Source organism: Triturus cristatus, chromosome 2_1 (assembly GCF_964204655.1).
Source record: "Triturus cristatus chromosome 2_1, aTriCri1.1, whole genome shotgun sequence".
NCBI lineage: Eukaryota > Metazoa > Chordata > Amphibia > Caudata > Salamandridae > Triturus > Triturus cristatus.
Window position 1 is genome coordinate 926,425,558 of NC_140581.1, and position 27,207 is coordinate 926,452,764.

The 27,207-nt window shown below is 37.5% G+C and overlaps 1 protein-coding gene across 2 annotated transcripts; it reads left to right on the plus strand.

The window, feature by feature from the left end:
- On the plus strand, window positions 1–26,762 carry LOC146866102 (uncharacterized). Of its 2 annotated transcripts, XM_085640794.1 has the most exons (6): window positions 1–254; window positions 955–1,013; window positions 15,448–15,488; window positions 23,482–23,919; window positions 24,880–25,095; window positions 26,402–26,762. In XM_085640794.1, exons 4-6 carry the CDS (start codon window positions 23,482–23,484, stop codon window positions 26,663–26,665), a joined length of 918 nt encoding a protein of 305 aa, XP_085496920.1. In that variant the 5' UTR covers window positions 1–254; window positions 955–1,013; window positions 15,448–15,488; the 3' UTR covers window positions 26,666–26,762. The 2 variants fall into 2 exon arrangements, with proteins under 2 accessions (XP_085496920.1, XP_085496919.1); XM_085640793.1 differs by lacking the exons at window positions 1–254; window positions 955–1,013; window positions 15,448–15,488 and having other exon boundaries at window positions 23,058–23,919.
- The last annotated feature ends 445 nt before the right edge of the window (window positions 26,763–27,207 follow it).

Below are 27,207 nucleotides of genomic sequence, written 5' to 3' on the forward strand. Positions count from 1 at the left end.
TGAAGCGCTCTCTGCATAATAGACTTTCCCATGGTTTACATTTCAGACTTGCTATTGTTGTCAGGGATCGTACATTTATTAGTTAAAATACAACTTAGAATGCCTTTTGCTTTCGAATCGATGGTTACATTTTTGAGATCATTTAAATTAAATACACTTCATTTCTCTTTTCCTCCACCTGAACTGGAACCGCAGCCATTCTAGACATTTCGTGGGTCATCCGGTACGAACTATACTATCTCTATTGCAAAAAGGTAAGCAACTTCAATTGTATTGCCCTTTTTAGAATAAACTCAACGAACGTTTTCTATCGTGGTTTGCTAATGACAAGTACAGTTGATTTCCAATGTTAACCTTTGCAAACATGTTATGCGCTTTATTTGTTAGCAAAGTCCACTGAGTATCTTTATAGCTTTCAATTTTCAAAGCCGCACTTTTATTTAAAAGCTGCAACGAAAATATTTGCTAGCATAGGTTAGGCAGAATTTAGAAGGGACACGCACACACACCACATTACATTAATGTTTTACCTTTCGCCGCGATTAATATATACATTACGGTACCGGCTCGCCATCGTTTGTTATCTTGCTGACTTTAAGTTTCGAAGCCGCGATTACAATCTTTTAAAAAGAAATCACTTGCTAGGACAGATTTAACACGATTTATAAGGAGCACACACGCACACCACATTATCTTGCAGTTTTTGGGTGTTTACCACTCTTACTATACACATTACGGTACGCGTGTATTGCATACTTAGTGAGGCGCACACTGCATTACAAACTTTCCCCTGGATTGCATTGCAGACTTGCTCTGGTGTCCGAAATTGTACAATTATTACTTAAAATACAAATTACAATGCATTTGCCTTTCTAATAGATAGTTACATTTCAGAAGACACTTGAATTAACTCCCTTTTATTTCTCTTTTCCTCGACCTAAACTGGAAGAGCAGACATTCTAGACATTTCGTGGGTCATCCGGTACGAGCAAAACGATCTCTATTGCTATAAGGTAAGCAGCTTCTATTGTATTTCCGTTTATACAATGAACTCACTAACGTTTTCTGTCGTGTTTGGCTAATGACAAGTGCAGTAGTTTTGCGATCTCAACCTTTGGAAACATGTTAGGCGCTTTGTAGTTACCACAGTGCGCTTCGTATCTGAATGCATTTAAAATTCCGAGCCGCGCTTTTTTGTCAAGTGTGCAATAAAATATTTGGCGAGCGTAGATTGGGCAGAATTTAGAAGGGACACACATAGGCAGCACATAACCTGGATGTTTTTGGCTTTCGCCGGTATTTCTGTATACATTACGGTACCGCTTCGCCATCGTTGGGTATCTTGCTGCCTTTGATTTGCAAGCGTTACGTTTAGATGCCATCATTTTTTTTTTTTTTTTTTATCTTATAACCGAACAGCTTGCAAAACATATTAGTCCTACTTTAACGAATGCACACGCAGTACATTGACTTGCCCTTTTTGCTTGCACCACTAATGCTAGCCTTATTACGGTAACGTTTTGCTTTAGTTTCCCGTTTATTTCATCCTCACTGAAACACTCTATGCATAAGATACTTTAACATCGATTGCATTGCAAATTTGCGACTGTTGCCAGTCATCTACAAATATATGCTAGTATACAAATTTCGCACCCGTGGAATATTAATGCGCTTGATACTGTTCGTTACATGTCTTACGACTGTTTTACTTTTGTTGGCAAAATGTGTTTCGTGATGCGAAACATTTATGTGAAATGTTTTGGTGTGCATGCCTCCTTTTGGATCTGACTTTTGCCCTATGATTGCAGTTATGGTGCGCGCATTCTATAGATTTGGCTTTATTTCTATTAGTTTTGCTTGACATTTAAATACATTTACCATGTTCCGGTTGGGATTCTTTGCATATGCTTTCAAGGTGCATTGTTTACGTATAGGTACCGTCTAAAACGCGTCTTTACCTTACTTAAATCTCCAAGGCTTTTATGCTAATTTAACAAACTGAAACAAGTGTATGATGAGGGGGCCAAAAAGGGGGGGGGGGGTAACCTTATACTAGCAGTGACCTTTTATCATGTGATATTTGTTAGACGTTTGGAGGGGGTGGGAGGGGTTTCACAACGTACGCGGGCGGGACGAGGGATCCTTTTCTAAATTATTTCATCGCTCCTCGAAGGTTACTTAATTTTAGTGTTTGCTGTACAAACATTGGCCTTGATGTATGTATTACCCGCAGTAATGCAGATATTACTGTGCAATTGTTTTTGGGGAATCACGCGTTGGAAAAAAATGAATTTTTTCATTCAGAACATATGGTTTATAGCTTAAAAATGTCATGCACTGCTTGGCGATTAAGTCCTGCATTGGCAGTTTTTGGTATACTGCATATATATGCTCCTACTGCGCAACACTTTTTATTACCGGCTTAACGATAGTCTTTCACACACACTCCTCATCCAGTTTACACCATGCGTTCTCTGTTACACATTCTATAACATGCACTCTTATGCCCACTTTCTCCTTAATGCCCCTTTCCATTCACTCTCTACATACACACTGCTTGTGTGACTTCGCGCGTGTGCCTTGGCGCACATAACTTAGCACGTGTCGAGATTATGTTGCATGCCCTCTGTTGCACGTGCTCTGTCACATGTTCTCTCATGCACTGATTTTACATACTCTTTACCATACTACCTGTTGCACACATTTTTATGTACATCTCCTCAACATGAACCACAGCTAATGCTTACATCTCTACTGCCTTTATCTTCAATACTAACCTTTAATATTTGTATACTACATAAATTACTCCTCTCGCTACTCCTTTATGTATATTACACACTGTATCTTCTTTAATCTTCTCTTTGTTTTTCATGCTTTTTCATAATTTACAACTATAAGTTAACAATAGCTAATGATGAGAAAGTGAGCATGCAGGTGAGAACCAATTTGCTAACTCAAATGGTGTTACTGACGTGAGGCTATGTCAACTTTTTGTACAAGTTTTACCTTTTGCTATTCCTATTTTCAGCAGTAATAGCGCACACTCGCCACCATGCATTTCACATCATGCATTCTCCAAAACACACTCAACACCACACAGTCTTTGGGGCACATTCAAATTCACTCTCTTCTATCCACTCTCTACAGCACACTCATTGTGTGACTTAGTGCGTGTAACTTAGCGCGGGTAACTTAGCGCGGGTAACTTAGCGCGTGTTACTTAGCGCGTGTAACTTAGCGCGTGTAACTTAGCACATGTAACTTAGCGCGTGTAACTTAGCGCGTGTGACGCTCTGTTGCACGCGCTCTGTTGCACGCGCTCTGTTGCACGCGCTCTGTTGCACGCGCTCTACGCGCTCTGTTGCACACGGTCTGTTGCGCGCGCTTTGTTGCACGCACTGTGCCACACGCTCTCATGCACTATCATTTCACATACTCTTTAGCATACTACTTTTTGTACACATTTTTATATACATCCCCTCAACATGCACCACAGCAAATTGACATCTCTAATGCTTTTATCTTCACTACTATCCTTTATTATTTGTACACTGCATAGATTACTCTTGCTCCTGTCGCTACTCCTTTATGTATACCACACTCTGCCTCTTCTTTATACTCCTCTTTGTTTCCCTTGCTTTTCTCATACGTTCGACCTATAAGTTGACAATAGCTTATGATGAGAAAGTGAGCATGCAGGTGAGAACCAATCTGCAAACTCCAATGGTGTTACTTACGTGAGGCTCGGTCAACTTCTTCTGTTATTTTTTCCTTTTCCTATCCCTGTTTTCAACAGTAATAACGGACACTCTCCACCATGCATTTTACACCATGCATTCTCAAAAACACTCCACACCACACACTCTTTAGCACACATTCTCATGCACACACTCTTTTATTCACTCTCTACAGTACACTCATTGTAAAGCACTCTCTGCATAATATACTTTAGCATCGCTTGCATTACAAACGTGCTACGGTTGCCAGCCATCTACAATGATATGCTAATATACAAATTTTGCAACATTTGCATTTTCAGGCACTTGCGGATCGTTACATATGTTACAACTGTTTTACTTTTGTTGACAAAATGTGTTTCAGGAAGCAAAACTTTTTGGGTAAATGTTTTGTTATGCATGTCTACTTTTGTATCTCAGTTTTTGCCTAAAAGTGCCATTATGGTGCGCGCATTCCATAGATTTGCCTTTATTTCTATTCACCATGCTTTGCCTTTCAATACATTTACCATCTGCCTTTTGGCCTTCATTGCATATGCTTTCAAGGCAGATTGTTTACGTATAGGTTACATCTAAAACGCGTATTTACCTTCGTTAGCTCTGTGAGGCTGCTATGCTACTTTAACAAACTGAAACAAGTGTGTGATGAGGGGGGCAAAAGGGGAGGGGGGGTTAACCTTATACTAGCAGTGGCATTTGGTTATGTGGTGTTTGTTACCCTTTTGGAGGGGGTGGGAGGGGTTTCACAGCTTACGCTTGCAGGATTAGGTACCCTTTTCTAAAAATTTTCATTGCTCCTTAATGTTGACTTAATTTCAGTGTTTGCTGTACAAACATTGCCGTTGATGTATGTATTAACCGCAGTAATGCAGATATTACTGTGCAATTGATTTTGGGAAATCACACTTTGCAATAAAATGGATTTTTACATTCAGAACATATAGTTTAGAGTTTAGAAATGTTATGCACTGGTTGGCAATTAAGTGCTGCGTTGTCAGTTATTTGCATAGTGCATATATATGCTCCTTCTGCGCAACACTCTTCATTACTGGCTTAACTATAGTCTTTCACACACACTCCTCCTCCTCCTCATCCACTTTACACCATGCGTTCTCTGTTACACATTCTATAACATGCACTATTTTGACCACTTTCTCACGTGCTCTGTCACATGTTCTCTCATGCACTGATTTTACATACTCTTTACCATACTACCTGTTGCACACATTTTTATGTACATCTCCTCAACATGAACCACAGCTAATGCTTACATCTCTACTGCCTTTATCTTCAATACTAACCTTTAATATTTGTATACTACATAAATTACTCCTCTCGCTACTCCTTTATGTATATTACACACTGTATCTTCTTTAATCTTCTCTTTGTTTTCTATGCTTTTTCATAATTTACAACTATAAGTTGACAATAGCTAATGATAAGAAAGTGAGCATGCAGGTGAGAACCAATCTGCTAACTCAAATGGTGTTACTGACGTGAGGCTCTGTCAACTTTTTGTACAAGTTTTACCTTTTGCTATTCCTATTTTCAGCAGTAATAGCGCACACTCGCCACCATGCATTTCACATCATGCATTCTCCAAAACACACTCAACACCACACAGTCTTTAGCGCACATTCGAATTCACTCTCTTCTATCCACTCTCTACAGCACACTCATTGTGTGACTTAGTGCGTGTAACTTAGCGCGGGTAACTTAGCGCGTGTAACTTAGCGCGTGTAACTTAGCGCGTGTAACTTAGCGCGTGTAACGTAGCGCATGTAACTTAGCGCGTGTAACTTAGCGCGTGTGGCGCTCTGTTGCACGCGCTCTGTTGCACGGGCTCTGTTGCACGCGCTCTGTTGCACGCGCTCTGTTGCACGCGCTCTGTTGCACGCGCTCTGTTGCACACGGTCTGTTGCGTGCGCTTAGTTGCACGCACTGTGTCACACGCTCTCATGCACTATTATTTCACATACTCTTTAGCATACTACTTTTTGTACACATTTTTAGATACATCCCCTCAACATGCGCCACAGCAAATTTACATCTCTAATGCCTTTATCTTCACTACTATCCTTTATTATTTGTACACTGCATACATTACTCTTGCTCCTGTTGCTACTCCTTTATGTATACTACACTCTGCCTCTTCTTTATACTCCTCTTTGTTTCCCTTGCTTTTCTCACACGTTCGACCTATAAGTTGACAATAGCTTATGATGAGAAAGTGAGCATGCAGGTGAGAACCAATCTGCAAACTCCAATGGTGTTACTTACGTGAGGCTTGGTCAACTTTTTCTGTTATTTTTTCCTTTTCTATCCCTGTTTTCAACAGTAATAACGGACACTCTCCACCACCATGCATTCTCCAAAACACTCCACACCACACACTCTTTAGCACACATTCTCATGCACACACTCTTTTATCCACTCTCTACAGTGCACTCATTGTGGAGAAGTGTGGCTCACTGGTTAGAGCAGGCAGACCCTGAAGCAGAGGTCAGACCCGGGACCAGGGTTCAATTCCCGACGCGGCAGGGTCTTGAGCTCAAATGTCCATGGACTCGATAATTCTCGCTTCGGTGCCTGACCTAATCATGGGTTCACACTCTGCAACTCTGGGCATTAAGCTTGCTTAATCTCCACAACGGCCCCCCGCGGCGGGATGCCTGGCTTTCACCTTGGGGATGCCCTGTAGGGGCTATCTCACAGGGAAAAAGCCAGGACGGGTTCCCAAGGCAAGCGCGGAGATACCCCTTCGGGGGTCGATTCAGGCGCTATATAAGAAACATAATAATAATAATAAAGCACTCTCTGCATAATATACTTTAGCATCGCTTACATTACAAACGTGCTACGGTTGCCAGCCATCTACAATTATATGCTAATATACAAATTTTGCAGCATTTGCATTTTCAGGCACTTGCGGATCGTTACATATGTTACAACTGTTTTACTTTTGTTGACAAAATGTGTTTCAGGAAGCAAAACTTTTTTGGTAAATGTTTTGTTATGCATGTCTACTTTTGTATCTCACTTTTTGCCTAAAAGTGCCATTATGGTGCGCGCATTCAATAGATTTGCCTTTATTTCTATTCGCCATGCTTTGCCTTTCAATACATTTACCATCTGCCTTTTGGCCTTCATTGCATATGCTTTCAAGGCACATTGTTTACGTATAGGTTACATCTAAAACGCGTATTTACCTTAGTTAGCGCTGTGAGGCTGCTATGCTACTTTAACAAACTGAAACAAGTGTGTGATGAGGGGGGCAAAAGAGGGGGGGGGTTAACCTTATACTAGCAGTGGCATTTGGTTATGTGGTGTTTGTTACCCTTTTGGAGGGGGTGGGAGGGGTTTCACAGCTTACGCTTGCAGGATTAGGTACCCTTTTCTAAAAATTTTCATTGCTCCTCAATGTTGACTTAATTTCAGTATTTGCTGTACAAACATTGCCCTTGATGTATGTATTAACCGCAGTAATGCAGATATTACTGTGCAATTGATTTTGGGAAATCACGCTTTGCAATTAAATGGATTTTTTCATTCAGAACTTATAGATTAGAGTTTAGAAATGTCATGCACTGGTTGGCAATTAAGTGCTGCGTTGTCAGTTATTTGCATAGTGCATATATATGCTCCTTCTGCGCAACACTCTTCATTACTGGCTTAACTATAGTCTTTCACACACACTCCTCCTCCTCCTCATCCACTTTACACCATGCGTTCTCTGTTACACATTCTATAACATGCACTCTTTTGACCACTTTCTCCTTGATGCTCCCTTCCATTCAATCTCTACATACACTCTGCTTGTGTTAATTAGCACGTGTAACTTAGCGCGTGTGAGATTGTGTTGCATGTGCTCTGTTGCACGCACTGTTGCGCATGCTCTGTTGTGCGCATTCTGTTACATGCTCTCACGCACTCTCATTTTACTTAATCTTTACCATACTACTTGTACACATTTTTATGTACATCCCCTCAACATGCACCACAGCTAATGTTTACATCTCTACTGCCTTTATCTTCACTACTATCCTTTATTATTTGTATACTACATTAATTACTCCTCTCGCAACTCCTTTATATATACTACACACTGCCTCTTTTTAAATCTCCTCTTTGTTTCCCTTACTTTTTCATACTTTCAAACTATAAGTTGACAATACCTGATGATGACAAAGTGAGCATGCAGGTGAGAACCAAACTGCAAACTCCAATGGTGTTACTTACGTGAGACTCTGTCAACTTTTTCAGAAATTTTTGCATTTTCCTATTCCTGTTTTCAACAGTAATTGCTCACACTCCACACCATGCATTTGGCACCGTGCATTCTCAAAAACACACTTTGCACCACACACTCTTTAGCACACATTCTCATTCACACTCTTTTATCCACTCTCTACAGTACTCTCATTGTGTAACTTACCACATGTGGCTTAGCGCATGTGACTTAGCGCAGGTAACTTAGCGCATGTAACTTAGCGCATATGACAGCATGGTGCATATACTCTGTAGCACGCACTTTAGTTACAGCCTCTATGGCACTCTCTGTACTACCAGCTCTTTACCACAGGCTCTCTGCCACACACTGTATGCCACACACTTTCCTACATGCTATCTTTGGGCATGCGCTTTAACATACTACCTACTGTACACATTGTAATACACATCTCCTCTACATGCAGCATAGCTAATGCTTACAACTACTACCTTTATTATCCTCCTATCCTTTACTATCAGTCAAACACTACACACACTACTTTTACTGCTCAAAACTACTCCTTCATGTATACTACATACTGTCTCTTCTTTATTCTCACTTTTTTTTCCCCTTCATTTTTGACACTTACAGCCTATTTGTTGAACATAACTAATAAACAGAAAGTGAGCATGCACGTGACAACCAATCTGCACAATGCAATAGTGTTACTTATGTAAGGCACTGTCAACTTTGTGGGTGACTATTTTCTTTAGCTAGCTCAGTGTTTTCACCATTAATAGACTATTTATTTATGCGCACTCTTTCCCGTGCCCTCTTTCCCGCGCCCTCTTTCCCGCGCCCTCTTCCCCGCGCCCTCTTCCCCGCGCCCTCTTCCCCGCGCCCTCTTCCCCGCGCCCTCTTCCCCGCGCCCTCTTCCCCGCGCCCTCTTCCCCGCGCCCTCTCAATACACGTACTCTCAATACACGTACTTTACTGCACACCATTTTTAGCACACCTCTTAAACATCGTAGCTAATGATAGGTTTTTTTACTAGATGCATAGCCCAAACAGCACCATACATTTGGGGAAAGCACTCCATGTAGGCATCTCCACCGGAGCACCCCAGAACGATGAAGCCGTGTAAACAAACAAAGAAACAGTTAGTTACAAAACATACAATATGCCTTACCTAAGTCCCGCAAACAACTCCCTACTTAGCAAGGAAAAGGCTCCTTGCATGCCGCTGCACCGGAACGAACCTCACTGCTGAAGACCTGTAACGAAACAGAAAAAAAAAATGAGCTACTCACAATATGCCTTACTTAAGTCCCAGAAACAGCACCATACTTACCGAGGAAAGCACTCCCTGCACGCCGCTGCACCGGAATGACCCAGACCCCTTAAGCTCGAGAAACAAAAAGTTAGATAAAAAGCAAGCAAACAACAAAACAGCAAAAAAACATAGAGCATTGCTTGCCATACTGCTTCTGGAAGATTTTGCCTCACAGCCATAAACATAAGCCAGAAAAGGGCAAAGATAAAATAGAAGAAACATGCCCACCAGCAAATATGGGTCTGGCTGCCCAAAAGAGAAAAGTTGCAAAAAAAGACAGCCATGATTCTCAAGAGCGTGGGGCAGGTTGGGGGAAACTTCCTCAACAAAAGCTTGCTATGGAAAAGGGGAGAGAAAAGAGTTGGGCCAAAAAAAGCACAATCGAATAATGTATTATTGCTTTTAAAGAACTGAGCAAAATGGAAAGTTTGCATGGAGTACTCAAATTCACGATTGGATGAAGCAGTGTGTATGTGTAGGTTTGTGTAAATGCCTGTGTGACATCGTGAAAAAGTGAATATAAACCACATTTGGCATTAGCTGTTGATGGGGAAGTAAGCATGCACGTGCAAAACAATTGGAAAACTCGAATGGGTGTTAATAACATGAGGCGCTGGCAACTTTTACGTTAGAGCAGTGGAATTTATTAGATAGCAATATAGTTTAGTTCTCTACAAACACTCTTGCATTTGCACTGTTTACCATACAATCTTTAACATGCACTCTCTAACATGCTATATTTTACAGAATACACTTTAAAGCGCACTTTTTTAGAGACACCTCCTCTACATATATCATACTTAATGCCTACATTTACACTACTGTTGGTCGTTAGACGCGCCTCTTTTTAATCCTTATTTTGTGGAACTTTCAAGCTATATGCTGCCGAATTTTAAGAATGAAGAAGTGAACATACAAGTAAAGTATTTGGCAAACCTCAATAGTGTTACTTACATTAAACACTCGCCACTACCAGGGGATTTGGACTTTGCCTATGTCAATTTTTCCAGCAGTAATATACTTTACTCCTCTACAAACACTCTTTTGCACGCACACTGTTGCACGCGCTCTATTGCACGCACTCTGTTGCACGCACTCTGTTGCATGCACTTCTTAAATGCTCTCTGCCACACGCTCTATCATGCACTATGCTTTTACATACTCTTTACCATACTACCTGTTGCACACATTTTTAAGTACATCTCCTCAACATGCACCACAGCTAATGCTTACATCACTACTGACCTTTATCCTCAACACTATCCTTTACAATTGTACACTACATACATTACTCTTACTCCTCTCGCTACTCCTTAACGTAAAAGACACACTGCCCCTTCTTTATTTTCCTCTTTGTTTTCGTTTCTTTTTCATACTTTAAACCTAAACGTTGACAATAGCTGATGATGAGAAAGGGAGCATGCAGGTGAGAACCAATGTGCAAACTCCAATGGTGTTACTTACGCGAGGCTCTGGCAACTTTTTCTGCAATTATTTCCTTTTCCTAACCCTGTTTTCAACAGAAATTGCGCACACACCCCACCATGCATTTTACACCATGCATTCTCCAAAACACACTCCACAACACACACTCTTTAGCACACATTCTCATTCACACTCTTTTATCCACTCTCTACAGTACTCTCATTGTGTAACTTGACACATGTGGCTTAGCAAGTGTGACTTAGCGCAGGTAACTTAGCGCGTGTAACTTAGCGCATATGACAGCATGGTGCATATACTCTGTAGCACGCACTATATTTACAGCCTCTATGGCACTCTCTGTACTACCAGTTCTTTACCACAGCCTCTCTGCCACACGCTATATGCAACACACTTTCCTACACGCTGTCTTTTGGCATGCACTTTAACATACTACCTACTGTGCAAATTGTAATACACATCTCCTCTACATGCACCCTAGCTAATGCTTACAACTCTACTACCTTTATTATCCTCCTATCCTTTACTATCAGGCAAACACTACACACACTACTCTTACTGCTCTTTCTACTTCATGTATACTACATACAGTCTCTTCTTTATTCTCACTTTATTTTCCCCTACATTTTTGACACTTTCAGCCTATTTGTTGGCAATAACTAATGATGAGAAAGTGAGCATGCACATGACAACCAATCGGCACAATGCAATCATGTTACTTATGTAAGGCACTGTCAACTTTTTGGGGAAGTTTTTCCTTTAGATAGCTCAGTGTTTTCACCATTAATAGACTATTTCTTTATGCACCCTCTTCTCCGCACCCTCTTCCCCGCCCCCTCTTCCCCGCCCCCTCTTTCCCCGCGACCTCTTTCCCCGCGCCCTCTTTCCCCGCGCCCTCTTTCCCCGCGGCCTCTTTCCCCGCGCCCTCTTTCCCCGCGGCCTCTTTCCACGCGGCCTCTTTCCACGTGTCCTCTTTCCACGTGTCCTCTTTCCACGCGGCCTCTTTCCACGCGGCCTCTTTCCACGCGGCCTCTTTCCACGCGCCCTCTTTCCGCGCGCCCTCTTTCCGCGCGCCCTCTTTCCACGCGCCCTCTTTCCACACGCCCTCTTTCCACGCTCCCTCTTTCCACGCGCCCTCTTTCCACGCGCCCTCTTTCCACGCGCCCTCTTTCCACGCGCCCTCTTTCCATGCGCCCTCTTTCCACGCGCCCTCTTTCCACGCACCCTCTTTCCACGCGCCCTCTTTCCACGCGCCCTCTTTCCACGCGCCCTCTTTCCACGCGCCCTCTTTCCACGCGCCCTCTTTCCACGCGCCCTCTTCCCCGCGTACTCTCAATACACGTACTTTACTACACACCATTTTTAGCACACCTCTTAAACATCGTAGCTAATGCTAGCTTTTTTTACTAGATGCATAGCCCAAACAGCACCATACATTTAGGGAAAGCACTCCATGTAGGCATCTCCACCGGAGCACCCCAGAACGCTGAAGTCCTGTAAACAAACAAAGAAACACAGTTAGTTACAAAACGTTCAATATGCCTTACCTAAGGCCTGCAAACAATACCATACTTAGCAAGGAAAAGGCTCCCTGCATGCCGCTGCACCGGAACGAACCTCACTGCTGAAGACCTGTAACGAATCAGAAAAAGAAACAGTTACTTACAAGATGCCTTACCTAAGTCCCACAAACAGCACCATACTTACCGAGGGAAGCACTCCCTGCACGCTGCTGCACCGGAATGTCCCAGACCGCTTAAGCTCGAGAAACAAAAAGTTAGATAAAAAGCAAACAAACAACAAAACAGAAAAAAAAATAGAACATTGCTTGCCATACTGATTCTGGGAGAATTCGCATCTCAGGCATAAACATATGCCTGAAAAGGGCAAAGCTAAAAAACAAGATACACGCCCACCGGCAAAGATAGGTCAGGCTGCCCAAAATAGAAAAGTAGCACAAAAAAACACACCTGAATTTCAAGAGCGTAGGGCATGTTTGGGGAAACAAACTTCTTCTACAACAGCTTGCTATGGAAAAGGAGAGAGAAAAGAGTCGGGCCAAAAAAAAGCTATACATAGATAGCTGTGCACAATCAAATGTATTATTGCTTTGAAAGAACTGAGCAAAATGGAAAGTTTGCATGGAGTACTCAAATTGACAATTGAAAGAAGCAGTGTGTATGTGTGGATGTGTATAAATGCCTGTGTGACATCGTGAAAAAGAGCATATAAAACCACATTTGGCATTAGCTGGTGATGGGGAAGTAAGCATGCACATGTAAAACAAGCGGAAAACTCCAATGGTGTTAATAACATGAGGCGCTGGGAATTTTTACGTTAAAGCTGTTGAATTTATTAGATAGCAATATAGTTTAGTTCTCTACAAACGCTCTTTACTTTGCACTATTTACCATGCAATCATTAGCATGCACTCTTTAACATGCAATATTTTACAGCATACACTCTAACGTTCACTTTTTTAGATACTCCTCCGCCACATATATCCTACTTAATGCTTGCATTTCTGCTACTGTTGGTCGTTACACTCGCCTGTTTTTGATCCTTATTTTGAAATACTTTCAGGCTATATGCTGCCAAAAAAAAATAAGGAAGAAGTGAACATACAAGCAATAAGTATTCTGCTAACCACAATAATGTTACTTTCATAAAACACTCAACACTACCAGGGAATTTGGACTTTGCCTATGTCAATGTTTCCAGCAGTAAAATACTTTACTTCTCTACAAACACTCTTTGCCATGCGCTCTGTTGCATGCATGCGCTCTATTGCACGCGCTCTATTGCACACACTCTGTTGCATGCACTTCTTAAATGCTCTCTGCCACACACACTCTCATGCACTATGATTATACATAATCTTTACCATACTACCTGTTGCACACATTTTTATGTACATCTTCTCAACATGCACCAGAGCGAATGCTTACATCTCTACTGTCTTTATCCTCACTACTATCCTTTAAAATTGTACAGTACATACATTACTCTTACTCCTCTCGCTACTCCTTGACGTATGACACACTGCCTCTTCTTTACTCTCCTCTTTGTTTTCCTTGCTTTTTCATACTTTAAACCTTTAAGTTGACAATAGCTGATGATGAGAAAGTGAGCATGCAGGTGAGAACCAATCTGCAAACTCCAATGGTGTTACTTACGTGAGGCTCTGTCAACTTTTTCTCAAAGTTTTTCAGTTTCCTATCCCTGTTTTCAACTGTAATAGCACACACTGCCCACAATGCTTTTTACACCATGCATTCTCTATTACACTTTCTGTACCACACACTCTTTAGCACACATTCTCATTCACCATCTCTTCCATCTACTCTTTACAGCACACACATTCTGTGACTTCACACATGTGGCATGACACGTGTTACTTAGCGCCTCTGCCATAGCCCCTGTACCTTAGCGCATGCGCCAATATGTTGCATAATTCCGTGCTGCAGACTACCATGGGGTGAATTACGTGAAGCACTGACAACTTTTCTTGCCTTTGTTTTTGTACCGTACTGTTTGTCTTTTTTAATGGAACTATTTAAATTTTTTTACTCTAAGAAAAACACTCTACTACTCTTTTCTTCACATTCTGTTACACATTCTCGATGTACACTTTTTGGGCTACACATTGTCTACACTATACTACATTTCACAACACTTTTTCTACCATACTCAACAGAAACCTTACACTGCAAACCATCTCCGTATTATTACATCTGTATTACTCTTTGGAATACAACACCAGAGCTAATGCTTACATCTCTACTGTCTTTATCCTCACTACTATCCTTTAAAATTGTACAGTACATACATTACTCTTACTCCTCTCGCTACTCCTTGACGTATGACACACTGCCTCTTCTTTACTCTCCTCTTTGTTTTCCTTGCTTTTTCATACTTTAAACCTTTAAGTTGACAATAGCTGATGATGACAAAGTGAGCATGCAGGTGAGAACCAATCTGCAAACTCCAATGGTGTTACTTACGTGAGGCTCTGTCAACTTTTTCTCAAAGTTTTTCAGTTTCCTATCCCTGTTTTCAACTGTAATAGCACACACTGCCCACAATGCTTTTTACACCATGCATTCTCTATTACACTTTCTGTACCACACACTCTTTAGCACACATTCTGAATTCACAATCTCTTCCATCTACTCTTTACAGCACACACATTCTGTGACTTCACACATGTGGCATGACACGTGTTACTTTGCGCCTCTGCCTTAGCCCCTGTACATTAGCGCATGCGCCAATATGTTGCATAATTCCGTGCTGAAGACTACCATGGGATGAATTACGTGAAGCACTGACAACTTTTCTTGGCTTTGTTTTTGTACCGTACTGTTTGTCTTTTTTAATGGAACTATTTAAATTTTTTACTCTAAGAAAAACACTCTACTACTCTTTTCTTCACATTCTGCTACACATTCTCGATGTACACTTTTAGGGCTACACATTGTCTACACTATACTACATTTCACAACACTTTTTCTACCATACTCGACAGAAACCTTACACTACAAACCATCTCCGTATTATTACATCTGTATTACTCTTTGGAATACAATTTCTACTTGTGTTTTTCCTCTATTACATCTACCAACTTTATGAGCCATGCAAAAATTTCTTATTTTCGTTACTATTGACAACTTACTGTATATTACTATGCTAAATCAACATTAATACTTGTTTTTATTCTTCCATAGATAACTGTGAGAAGTTGCGCATTCTTTTTCAAGACATCAAGGTGAAAGTATCTTAATTTATTGTTGATACACCAGCCTATGGTGGAAACAAATTAGTAGGGATCATTAGAATATATATATATATTTTAAGAAACATACTCATTGTTTTCAGCATGCATAACCTCTGTTTGCGATAGCTATAAGCTGTTGAGAAAGTCTAGTGCTTACAAATCCGTAAATATCATTCACAGGCTATTTAAGAAACACTGAGCTTTGCTTAAAGCACAACATTCGTGGAAACACTACAAGCATATAGAAACACACACCAAATGCATGCTTAGAAAACACTTCTATTCATTTTAGAATCCTATTCATATAGCATAAATGTAATACAGTATACATCTAACCTATCTTACACAAATTAGTTTGCTGAACAGCATCTATTTATTACTTACTGTTATTAGCAGCACAAGGAAAGTCGCATGAAACTTGTATAGCTATACAAATAAATAGTAACTACTCAGAAAAGTTAGGTGTATATAAATTTTGATATATGCTAGTTAGCATTATACTTGTATATAAGCATACAGATATATAGTCCATACAAGAAACTTACAACACTAAAATACAGCATCAAAAGAACGCTACAATACAAACCTATAATAGGTAGTTTAATACCGGCAGTTTATTTGAACAATATTTTTGTGTCGCTGTTAATATCATGGAAATACTGCAGGCAGCTTATCATCAAGGGCATAACAAATTTTCTCCTACTTCACGGGGCAAACAATGTTTGCCAAACAGCACATTCGCAATCATACACAATAGCTACAAACCTGCTAATACATGGATTGTAGAAGATTTACATGCCATTATGGACTTAGGGGATGCTTTATATATAGATATGCATTCCATTAATCAAGAACAGCTTATGCATCCTGATGATTTACCAAATTATATCCAACACAATGACACTATCTATTCGCTTAAGCTTAAACAACCTTCTTATGGGGATATACTGAAACAGTTTGACCCATCTTCGCCAAATATGCAAACAGTATTGAGAGCTGCACTCAATTTGCATTGCGGTGTTTTACTTTGCATGGATATGTATGTTATAGCTATTATGCACAGTGAAAATTCATAGTTTGTATTTGACTCACATAGCCGCGACAGCACAGGAATGCCTCACCCAAATGGGACATGTATTACCATACAAATATCATTTGAAGGGCTTATACAGTACATAACAAATCTGGCATATAGACTAAAGCGACCCAATAGTAATTACTTACCATATGAATTAACTCCAATAGATATAAATACAATTAAAAAAGATTCACTACATAAGGCAATGCTCATAGCAGAAAAAAATGCAAGTGCCATATTACACAAGCATATTTATGTGCATTCTACTAAAGCATGTACAGATTTATTCACACACACATTAAGAACTCGCATAGAAAATGAAAGAGATTGCCTCCAAAGATCAAAGGCAGGTACTCTTGGACATACACAACAGCCATCAGCATCATTAGCTACTACTCAGCATATTCCCCCCTCAAAAAATTGCATTGTGCCTATAACAACTGCACCACTGACGCTACCTACCTGCACTAGCATAGATACAACAGAATATGCAAGTAACTCACATAATACTGCGACATACGCAAATATACTTAGAAATACACTTAGACACCACACAAGAGTCACGAGTTGTGATACAAAAAACATACATACACAAAACATCACAGGCTCAACAAGTGATTTGCATAATACCGCATATATAGGAAGCTCCCATCCTACAAACAGACCTAACACTCAGGGTAACAAAATACTTAGCCCAAAAAGTAACACCAATGCTATATTGTCCAAAATGCATATTAACATCAAGAACAACATAGAACAATCTTTTGGGCCACAAACACAACAACATATAAATGTCGTAAATAGTACAGACAAACAGCAAACACAAACAAATCTTACACTACCATCAAGGTGTACACAATCTATACAAAATAGTCTATTTGCTATTCTACATAACTACTGTAAACCCGCACATAGTTGGGATAGTCAAGACTTGCAATCTATTATGGGACTTGGAAATGCACTATATATTGAAATGCAGTCTCTTAATGAAGAAAATTGTATGCAGCCACAATATTTACCCAATTACATAGAGCACAATAGCATTATATATGCAATTGAGCAAAAAAAAGAGCATAAAGATGGAGGAGAAGCAAACAGAAATGCAAAATGCAAAGCTTTTGAGAACCCTTACTTCAATGCATTTTAACAATGGTATATTGATTTGTTTTAATGCATATACTATTTCAATATTCAAAACTATTCATGCATACTTTGTATTTAATTCAAATAGCCAAAATGAGGAATTAATACCTCCTGCTAAGGGGACCTCTATTGCTTTACAAATCAAATCACCTGAGCAGGTTATTGATTACATCAGAACGTTGGCTCTCCAGAACAAAGTACCAAATTCATTAAGCTTTACTTTATACTTCACTCCAGTTACAGTACGCAAAATTAGCAAATTGTCACTTAAGGCAACACAAAGAAAACAGAGAGAGAAAAAAGTTACACCTATAAGAGACGTGTATATCCATACTACTAAGGTAACTCTACATGCCTCTATAGATATCACACCTATAGAGTTACAACTAGGAAATACACTTACAGAAACACTCAACAGCGATAGGCAAATGCATACAGAGAATTCCACAACCACAAATCATATTGAATCTATCATAGCTATTAACAATCCCAATGCAATAACAAGCACATTTACACATAATGCTGGGATTCACAATGAACCAAATGCAATAGAAGTACAACCAAATAACTGTAACAGAAAAAGATTGCATGCACAAGAAACAGAAAATACACTTAATGCCACAAATAAAACATCTTTGACAAATGCCACGATTAGTACTTTCCATGCACAAATTAAATATGGACCAGAGTATGCTTGCACTATTTGCAATCAGTTATGGCATAAACAAAGTTTGCAAACAACACACATGTTAAAAAAAAGGGCTAAATTCATAGAATGTAACATTAGTCAATATCAAACAGAAGATATATGCCGGACATGTTACACATATATTGCCAAGGACAAAATACCACCATGTTCTGTCTATAATGGGATGACATTTCCTGATATCCCACCTGAATTGCACTTGCATAATTTAGAAGAAAGATTAGTATCGCCAAGAATACCTTTTTTTACAAATCAGAACGCTGCCGCGAGGCTTCCAAAAATCTCTCTCAGGTGCAGTAGTTAACGTCCCTGCCGATGTTATGACAACTGTTACTGTTTTACCAAGACAAATTAATGATAACATGACGATTCCAATAAAATTAAAACGCAAATTAAGCTATAAATCCTATACCCATTTCGAAAATGTAAGGCCAAACAAAGTAAAGCGTGCAGCTCTATATTTAGCAACTACTAGTAGTATGTTCCAAGAATATGGAGTCACTGTTAATAAAGATTGGGAATATACACCAGAGAATATGCCACCTTGTAATGACACTTCTGATGCAAACAATACATCAGATTCATCAGACAACATTGCAGCTGGGAATTTAGATACTATGCTAACTAATGAAACTATAACTACAGAAAGCATTAACATTATTAACTTAGCACCTGCAGAATATAACACACCAAGGGGTCTATATGAAGACAAAGATTCTGAATATTTAGCTTTCCCCACTATTTTTTGTGGAAAGCGAAGGCCAACAAACAAAGAAAGGCATGTACCAATACATTACAGTACAATATGTCAATTGGAATTAAGAAGTTATGATTTAAGAGTAGCAAAGTCCATGACAAATGTTTTCTTCAAATTGAAAAAGTTGCATATTAAGCAAATACAGAGCACAATATACATCTCACTTAGAAAATATTTTAACAATGGTAACATTATTACAGCAAAAGACATCAAACAAAAATTAGATAGCATTTTCCAATTTAATGAGGGATATAAAATACTAAAAACAATACGTAGCTCACCACCATATTGGGAGCAATGCAAAAAAGACTTATTTGCTATGATAAGACAATTAGGGATACCAACATTTTTTTTTACATTATCAGCAGCAGAAACTAAATGGTATCATTTAATCAACATACTATTACGCACTGAGAAAAAAAAAGAATGTACAGAAGAAGAATTCAAAAATATGTCATGGGAGGAAAAATGCAAATTAATACAGAGGAATCCCATTACTTGTGCCCGACATTTTGACTTTCAAGTTAGAAAATTCTTTAATTGTATATTACTGCATAAAAGTAATCCAATTGGCAAGGTGATAGATTACTTTTATAGAGTAGAATTTCAACAAAGAGGATCACCACATATACATGCAATAATATGGATTGAAAGAGCTCCACAGTATGAAACTTCAGAAGTTACTACTGTTACAGCTTTTATAGATAAATATATAACCTGTGCAAAACAACAAGATACAAATATCGAGCCTTTATTGCCACTACAAAAGCATGGACATACCAAAAATTGTCGTATTAAACATAAAAGAACATGCAAATACCAGTACCCAAAATATCCAATGCCAGAAACTTTTATACTGGAACCATTACCACTAGACAAAACTGATCAAGAGCTCTTACAGAAAATCGAACTAATCCACCTAACTATGAACACGCAAGAGTTCTCAAATTATTCCTTTGATCAGTTTTTAGATACGATGCAACTAGATCTAAGTCAATATGTTATATGTATACGCTGCATTATAGAAAAAAATACAATTTTCCTAAAAAGAACACCAGCTGAATGCTTTATTAATAACTACAATACGACAATTTTACAAGCATGGCAAGCAAACATTGATATACAATACATCTTAGACGCATATGCATGTGCCGTATATATAGTATCATATATTAGTAAATCACAGCGTGGAATGAGCAAGTTGATTGCACAAGCAGCAAAAGAAGTTTATCACAATCCAAGCATAAAAGAGCAGCTTAAGCATATAGGTAACAAATTCCTAAACTGTACAGAAATAAGCGCGCAAGAAGCAGCCTATCTTATACTTCAAATTCCTTTACGCAAAAGTTCTAGATCGCATGTTTTCATTAATACAAGCCCTCCAGAAAAGCGTACCTACTTATTAAAAGACATTGAGACTATAAATTTGTTACCTGATACATCCAATCAAATACAATATGATAATGTAATAGTAAAGTACAGCAAACGTCCTACAGATTTGGAAACGTGTACATTGGCTGACTATGCATCTATGTATCATGGAAATCTTAAAAATAGAAAGCAGAAAAATGCAACAGACCATGATAATTTCCTCACCGAAAACAACTTTTATAGCTCGGATGAGGAAGAACTTGAAATTAATATACCAAATGAAACTGCTGAAACAGATTATACAAAGTGGCAAAAACAAAAAATAATTCGATATTGCAGATTTAATAAAAAAAATGACCCTGAAAATTATTAGAGAATTGCTAATGCTTTATTATCCCTGGAGAGTAGAAAATCAAATTATTGGTAATAAGGAAACATATTATGAAAAATACCTAGAACTACAAAATATAGTTGACGCTAATCATACTAAGTATAATAGGCATAATACCCCTTTAACACCTAATGCCAATGGAGACTGTACATTGGACGCATTACTTATACCTCCAATGGATATAGAAACTGACGAAAACATTTGTCCTGAAGTTCAAACAAATGAACCACTATTATATGACTTGTCATTTGATTTAGGCATTAGAAGTACAAGTACTGATGAACTTTTAACCAATAATATAATGCCAGATGACCAATATCACAGTTTGATGCTAAATCTTACAAATGAGCAACTTAACTTTATATACCATCACTTGCATTGGATAAAAACCAAAGAAACACCTTGCTATACGTTTTGCACAGGTGGTGCAGGAGTAGGAAAAAGCTTCCTTATAACAGCCCTTTACCAAACATTACTACGCTATTACAATACCAAAGCAGGGGAAAATCCTGATAACATTTATGTATTGCTTACAGCTCCAACAGGCAAAGCAGCACATAACATACATGGTAAAACGCTACATAGTACATTCAAAATACCAGTTTCGCAATCGCTATCTCATAAACCACTCACTCATGAGAACAGGAGTGCACTTCAAAATGAATTATTGCATCTTAAATTGCTAATAATTGATGAAATATCAATGGTAGGGGCAAATCTTTTCAATTTTATACATAACAGGTTACAAGAAATTAAAATGTCCAAACTCCCTTTTGGTGGAATATCCATATTAGCTATTGGAGATTTTTATCAGTTAAAACCAGTATTTGACACATACATATTTGAAAATTCTAGGCATTCATACAGACCAGTAAGTACAAATTTATGTCAAACACACTTTAAGTTGTTTGAATTAACAAAAATTATGAGACAGCTAAACGACTTACCATTTGCTCAATTACTAAATAGATTAAGAGAAGGAAAACAAACTAATGACGATATTATACAAATACAAACACGCGAGCAAGACCCACCCCAAAACATTACCAAAACCATCCCTTATATAATGGCAACAAACAAAGAGGTTAATAATATTAATAATGAAGTTTTGTTACAACATATAACAAAATACCCTGTATACACATCAACCGCAATAGATACAGTTGCATCTGACCTAAGCGAAATTGTAAAAAAAAAAATACTAATGCAATTACCTGCAGATGCAACTAAGACCATGGGCCTGCCATTTATATTGCATATTGCATTAAAATTACGATACGATCTAACATGCAATATCAATGTTAACGATGGCTTAACAAATGGTGCAACAGGTATAGTTGAATTAGTAGAAACTATCAATAGCATTTCAAATGTGATATGGATTCTTTTTGATAAAGAAAATGTTGGCAAATTAACAAGACAGGAAAATAGGCACATATATCACAGTAACATTTCACCTCATTGGACACCAATTCATGTTATCTCTAGACATTTTCAATTGACACAAAAATTTATAACAATAATATGCAAGCAATTCCCACTACGCCAATCATCTGCACGTACTATACATAGAACACAAGGAGAAACTATTGAACCACTTTACATCCATTTTAACAATAGTAAAATACATCATTTGCATTATGTTGCTTTAAGCAGAGCAAAATCATTAGAAAACATATATATTAAAAACTTTCAGCAGGACAAAATAGTTGTCCACCCAAAGGTTCATGAAGAAATGGCCCGCTTAAGGACAGATATGCTATTAGAAATATCAGTACCACAATTATGTAATTATCTGCTAAACTTTAATGTTAATGTTATTGTACACAACATACGTTCACTACAAAAAAATCACAAAGCTATACAAGCCGACACAAATATCATGAAGGCAGATATTATATGTCTCAATGAAATAAACACAACTAGGGAAGGGAACAGTCATTCATTATAGATTGACCACTATCATCTGATGCTATTTGATAAATTCCATAATCAAAATACCAAGCATGGGATTGCTATTTATTACAAAAAAAATATTTGCCTTTTGCCAATTTATGAAACACAGCACGAAATTGACATTTTACATTTTACTTTAATTATAAAGAATTGTGATTACTTATTTGTGATAATATACAAACCACCACATGTACAACTACAAAAACTTTTTCAAGTATTAACTAGCGTATTGAGCTTTTACCCAAACTACAAATATATAATAATGGGCGACTTCAACATAGATTTAGCACAAGTATCACATAATGCAACACTACTTTTAGAATACATGCAAAACCAATTTCAATGTCACCAAAAAATACAAAACTACACAACAGACTACAATTCAACCTTAGACCATATATATGTTAATGAAGAGATAACTCACTTTGGTATACTAGAGTCCTACTATAGCGATCACAAAGCATTATGGGTAGCTATTTAATAAGCTGAAATTATCAATTGGTATGTTATTTTGCTTTAGGAATTTGCTTTCTTTACATGCTAGATTCAGAAGGTCTACTTACATTATTTGTCTCGTTGCAGATGATTTCTATACAAGAAATTAAGGAAACCAAACACGAGGAAAGCAAACCGTATCAAAAAGCAATACGAGCAAACATAGTCAAATGCTCTGCAAAAACACATTACAAAAACGCTAAGCAAGAAAATAAGATTTTATTCCACATTGCTCTTGCTGACGAAAGTGGGTCAATTAAAGGAACTTGCTACAATGATGATTTTTTCAAGCTAACAAAAGAAGGGAATGGAATTATAATTCGGAATTTTATAAACAAGAACAATGTCATCATCTTAACGAAACAAACAAAGATTTCAAGGATGCCACCATTAACGATCCCGGAAACAATAACCCAAGAAGCAGTATATTTGCTACAGCCGCCTGCACCCCCAGTTTCTCCAATAAAAACTATAAGGAAAGCTAATTTACGGACATTGATGAGCATATTAGGGACAATATCTGAGGTACGTATCATAAAAAAATAAAGGTGCTTATTAACTATTGCATGTAGTAGTCAGTAAACTTACATACTATCAGCAACACTATCTGCCACACACACTTTGTAATAACACTCTTCAAACCACTATACCATACATTCTATAACACATTTAGTAACTCCAACTCTTTAAAACACACACTATTAGCAGCACACTTTACTATAAACTATATACAACACTCACTACAACACACATGCTATCTACAAACATTTTAAGTAATAGCTGTTACTTACTCCTTTTACACACACCACAAGGTTACATATAGTTAAAAACGAACACTCTCTATCTCATTCATTGCTACATAAACTTTGCCAATACTCTGTAGTACAATCTACTACAAGCATACAACAATTTTTTATAAAGAAATAACATCTAAAGGCTATATTTAGGACTAATCGATGTAGAAACTCAAATAGAATACACAACATTGCTGCTAATAGCACTATACTTACTGCACAACACATACAATATCCTAGCAACTCTACTCGCTCATTTTACAATATAAATTATATTTAACTAATATAATTTACGAAAAAAACATGAAAATCTGTAAAAATACACGTCGGACACTAAATGCACTGTAAAGTGTTAATTACATGGAACAGTCCCACCAGTTTCAAACATATGTAAAGTATTTTTACTATTTATTTGAAACACTTGTAAAAATGACAGCTATACAAAATATCATCATCTACTCTTTTATGTGCACTCTCCTACAAATTATATCATATATATACTTCCATACAAAAGTCTCTAACGCAAACTCTCTAACATACACACTGTAGCACACACTATTACACAACTAATACACCACACCAATCAACAAACTTTTCATTCGCATGTTCTCTCCAATAAACAAAGATACAGCACAAGTGTATGCTATCTATGCAAGAACCAATAACAATGATTGTTTATCAAATTTAACAGGAGGAAGAAACCAAAACTGTATTCATTGGAGGACAAGAAACAAAACTAAAATCAATAACAGTCAACGATGCAACAGACTCAGTGAAAATAACACTGTGGAGAGACGCAGCGGACTTTCCCATCGAACTTGGGAGCTACATCAAAATAACCCATCTGACAGTGCATGAATTTAACAACGAAAAAATATTGAATTCTACTCGGAATACACAATTGCACGTAAGTACAATGTAAAAAAACAATGCTAAAAACAAAAAATTTATTCTTTGCAAAGAACTTACTTACACATCTAGAACAGAACACTCATTAAATTCACCATTTTTATATCACACGTAGTAACATCAGTTGCTCTTTTTTCAACATACAATTTGTGATTCTACACATAACTCTCATACACATAGATGAAACACCAAAATACTATATCGCCTTTAAATACATGCATATACATTCATACAAAACACTCTCTAAATATCTCAAACAACTTTTCTGTTTACCTTTCCTACAGCTCAACACCTAACGACAAACTGCAAAACATGTAGGTAAATACATTGCAAATCATACTACACCTTTTGGTATAATAATTTTGCACACATTTTAAAATGCTAGTCCATAACCATGCCATAGTAACTATTTTAGTCCATATCTATACCTTACCTACGAACACATGGAAACATAAAATAGCTTACTTTATATATAGCACTAACTTTCTATCAGAATAGCACCAGAATCATACATTACTACATCTCAAGCAAAGCAACATCCAACTCTCCATGTATGTCTATATTTACCTTTTTGGAATACATACTAATAAAAAACTGCCTTAAATGCACTTTTCGATTTTACATTACCTATTACTCAACTTGGAGTTTATTTGCACTCTCTCACTACTTTCCTGTGTATACCTTACCTACAAACACATGGAAACATAACATAGCTTACTTTATATATAGCACTAACTTTCTATCAGAATAGCACCAGAATCATACATTACTACATCTCAAGCAAAGCAACATCCAACTCTCTATCTATGTCTATATTTACCTTTTTGGAATACATACTAATAAAAAACTGCCTTAAATGCACTTTTCGATTTTACATTACCTATTACTTAACTTGGAGTTTATTTGCACTCTCTCACTACTTTCCTGTGCATATTCGAATTCTATTGCAAAGTTTTCACATAATGTGCTATATAAACATACATTTCTATAAATATCTGTCACCTTTAGATCATCTTGCATTACATTTAGAAACACTCTGCATCAAAAAAAATACAACACCTCCTTCATAAATTCCATAGGTACGAACACATAAGTACGCACTTTCAGTCTTTGCCTTCCACTAAATATACACACATTCTCTGAACCGCGCAGAACAAATGCAATTCACAGAAAAATCTTGAATAAATTCCTTCAGCATCTATAGAAATTTTTTATTTCTCTCAAAAGCACATTAAAATATAGCAAAAAAAAAAGATATACAGTAAAAAATGGGTTTCATAACAGATGTTTTTTTCTTTTTGCAGAAAATTGAGCCACCCCAAGAACAACTGCAGATAACTATATATGGACTCGAAAATACCACTCAGGAAAAAAGCACCATTACCATACAAATTCAAGATAATGAACATTTAAAATCTGTACAAATAAGCAATACGCTTTTAATGGACCACCTACAAATTCCAGAAGATATTGAGGACTTTGCAGAGGCTCTTATGCCACACCTACCGAAAACACTAAATATAATATTTCAAAATGAACACATTGTCGAAATTCTCGACGAAGATTAAATTATGCAATATGCAAACAGATAACTACTTTTGTAACTTTGAATAAAATGAATACATACAAAATAAATATTTTAGTTAATAAAAATCTCAAATCACATTTGACTTACTGTTTATTTTTTCTACGAAATAATAATGTTTGATATGTACTTGCATGTATTTATGTGCACCATTCGGATAAATAATTACACAATGACTTATGTATACATTTTGCGAGAATTGGGTACTAGTATTACTAAAAAAAAAAACTATAATTTCTCAATATTACTTACTGCACTCTGCTAAGGATACTTACTCCTCCATTTAGAATATAGAACTTCCTATTCAAACCTTTATCTTTCTCTTCACAACTATTACTCATGTAATAGTACACTATCTAAACACTAGGTCACCCAACAATACTACTATTGTTAAAGTTACAGCTATTCGAATTGCTAATGACATTATGGTTTGCTTTTCTTTATAAAACAGTACAAAAAAAACATTAGTATTTACTGTATCAATAGCTTACTCAATATGTGTGTAGGTAACTCTGTCTGTAAGTA

Bases quoted from the DNA above. Each gene is read 5' to 3' on its own strand.
- LOC146866102 (XM_085640793.1), top strand. From the start codon at position 23,437: ATGCTAGATTCAGAAGGTCTACTTACATTATTTGTCTCGTTGCAGATG. The intron at 23,920-24,879 runs GTACGTATCATA...CAAATTTAACAG, and splicing joins TATTAGGGACAATATCTGAG to GAGGAAGAAACCAAAACTGT. The intron at 25,096-26,401 runs GTAAGTACAATG...TTCTTTTTGCAG, and splicing joins CTCGGAATACACAATTGCAC to AAAATTGAGCCACCCCAAGA.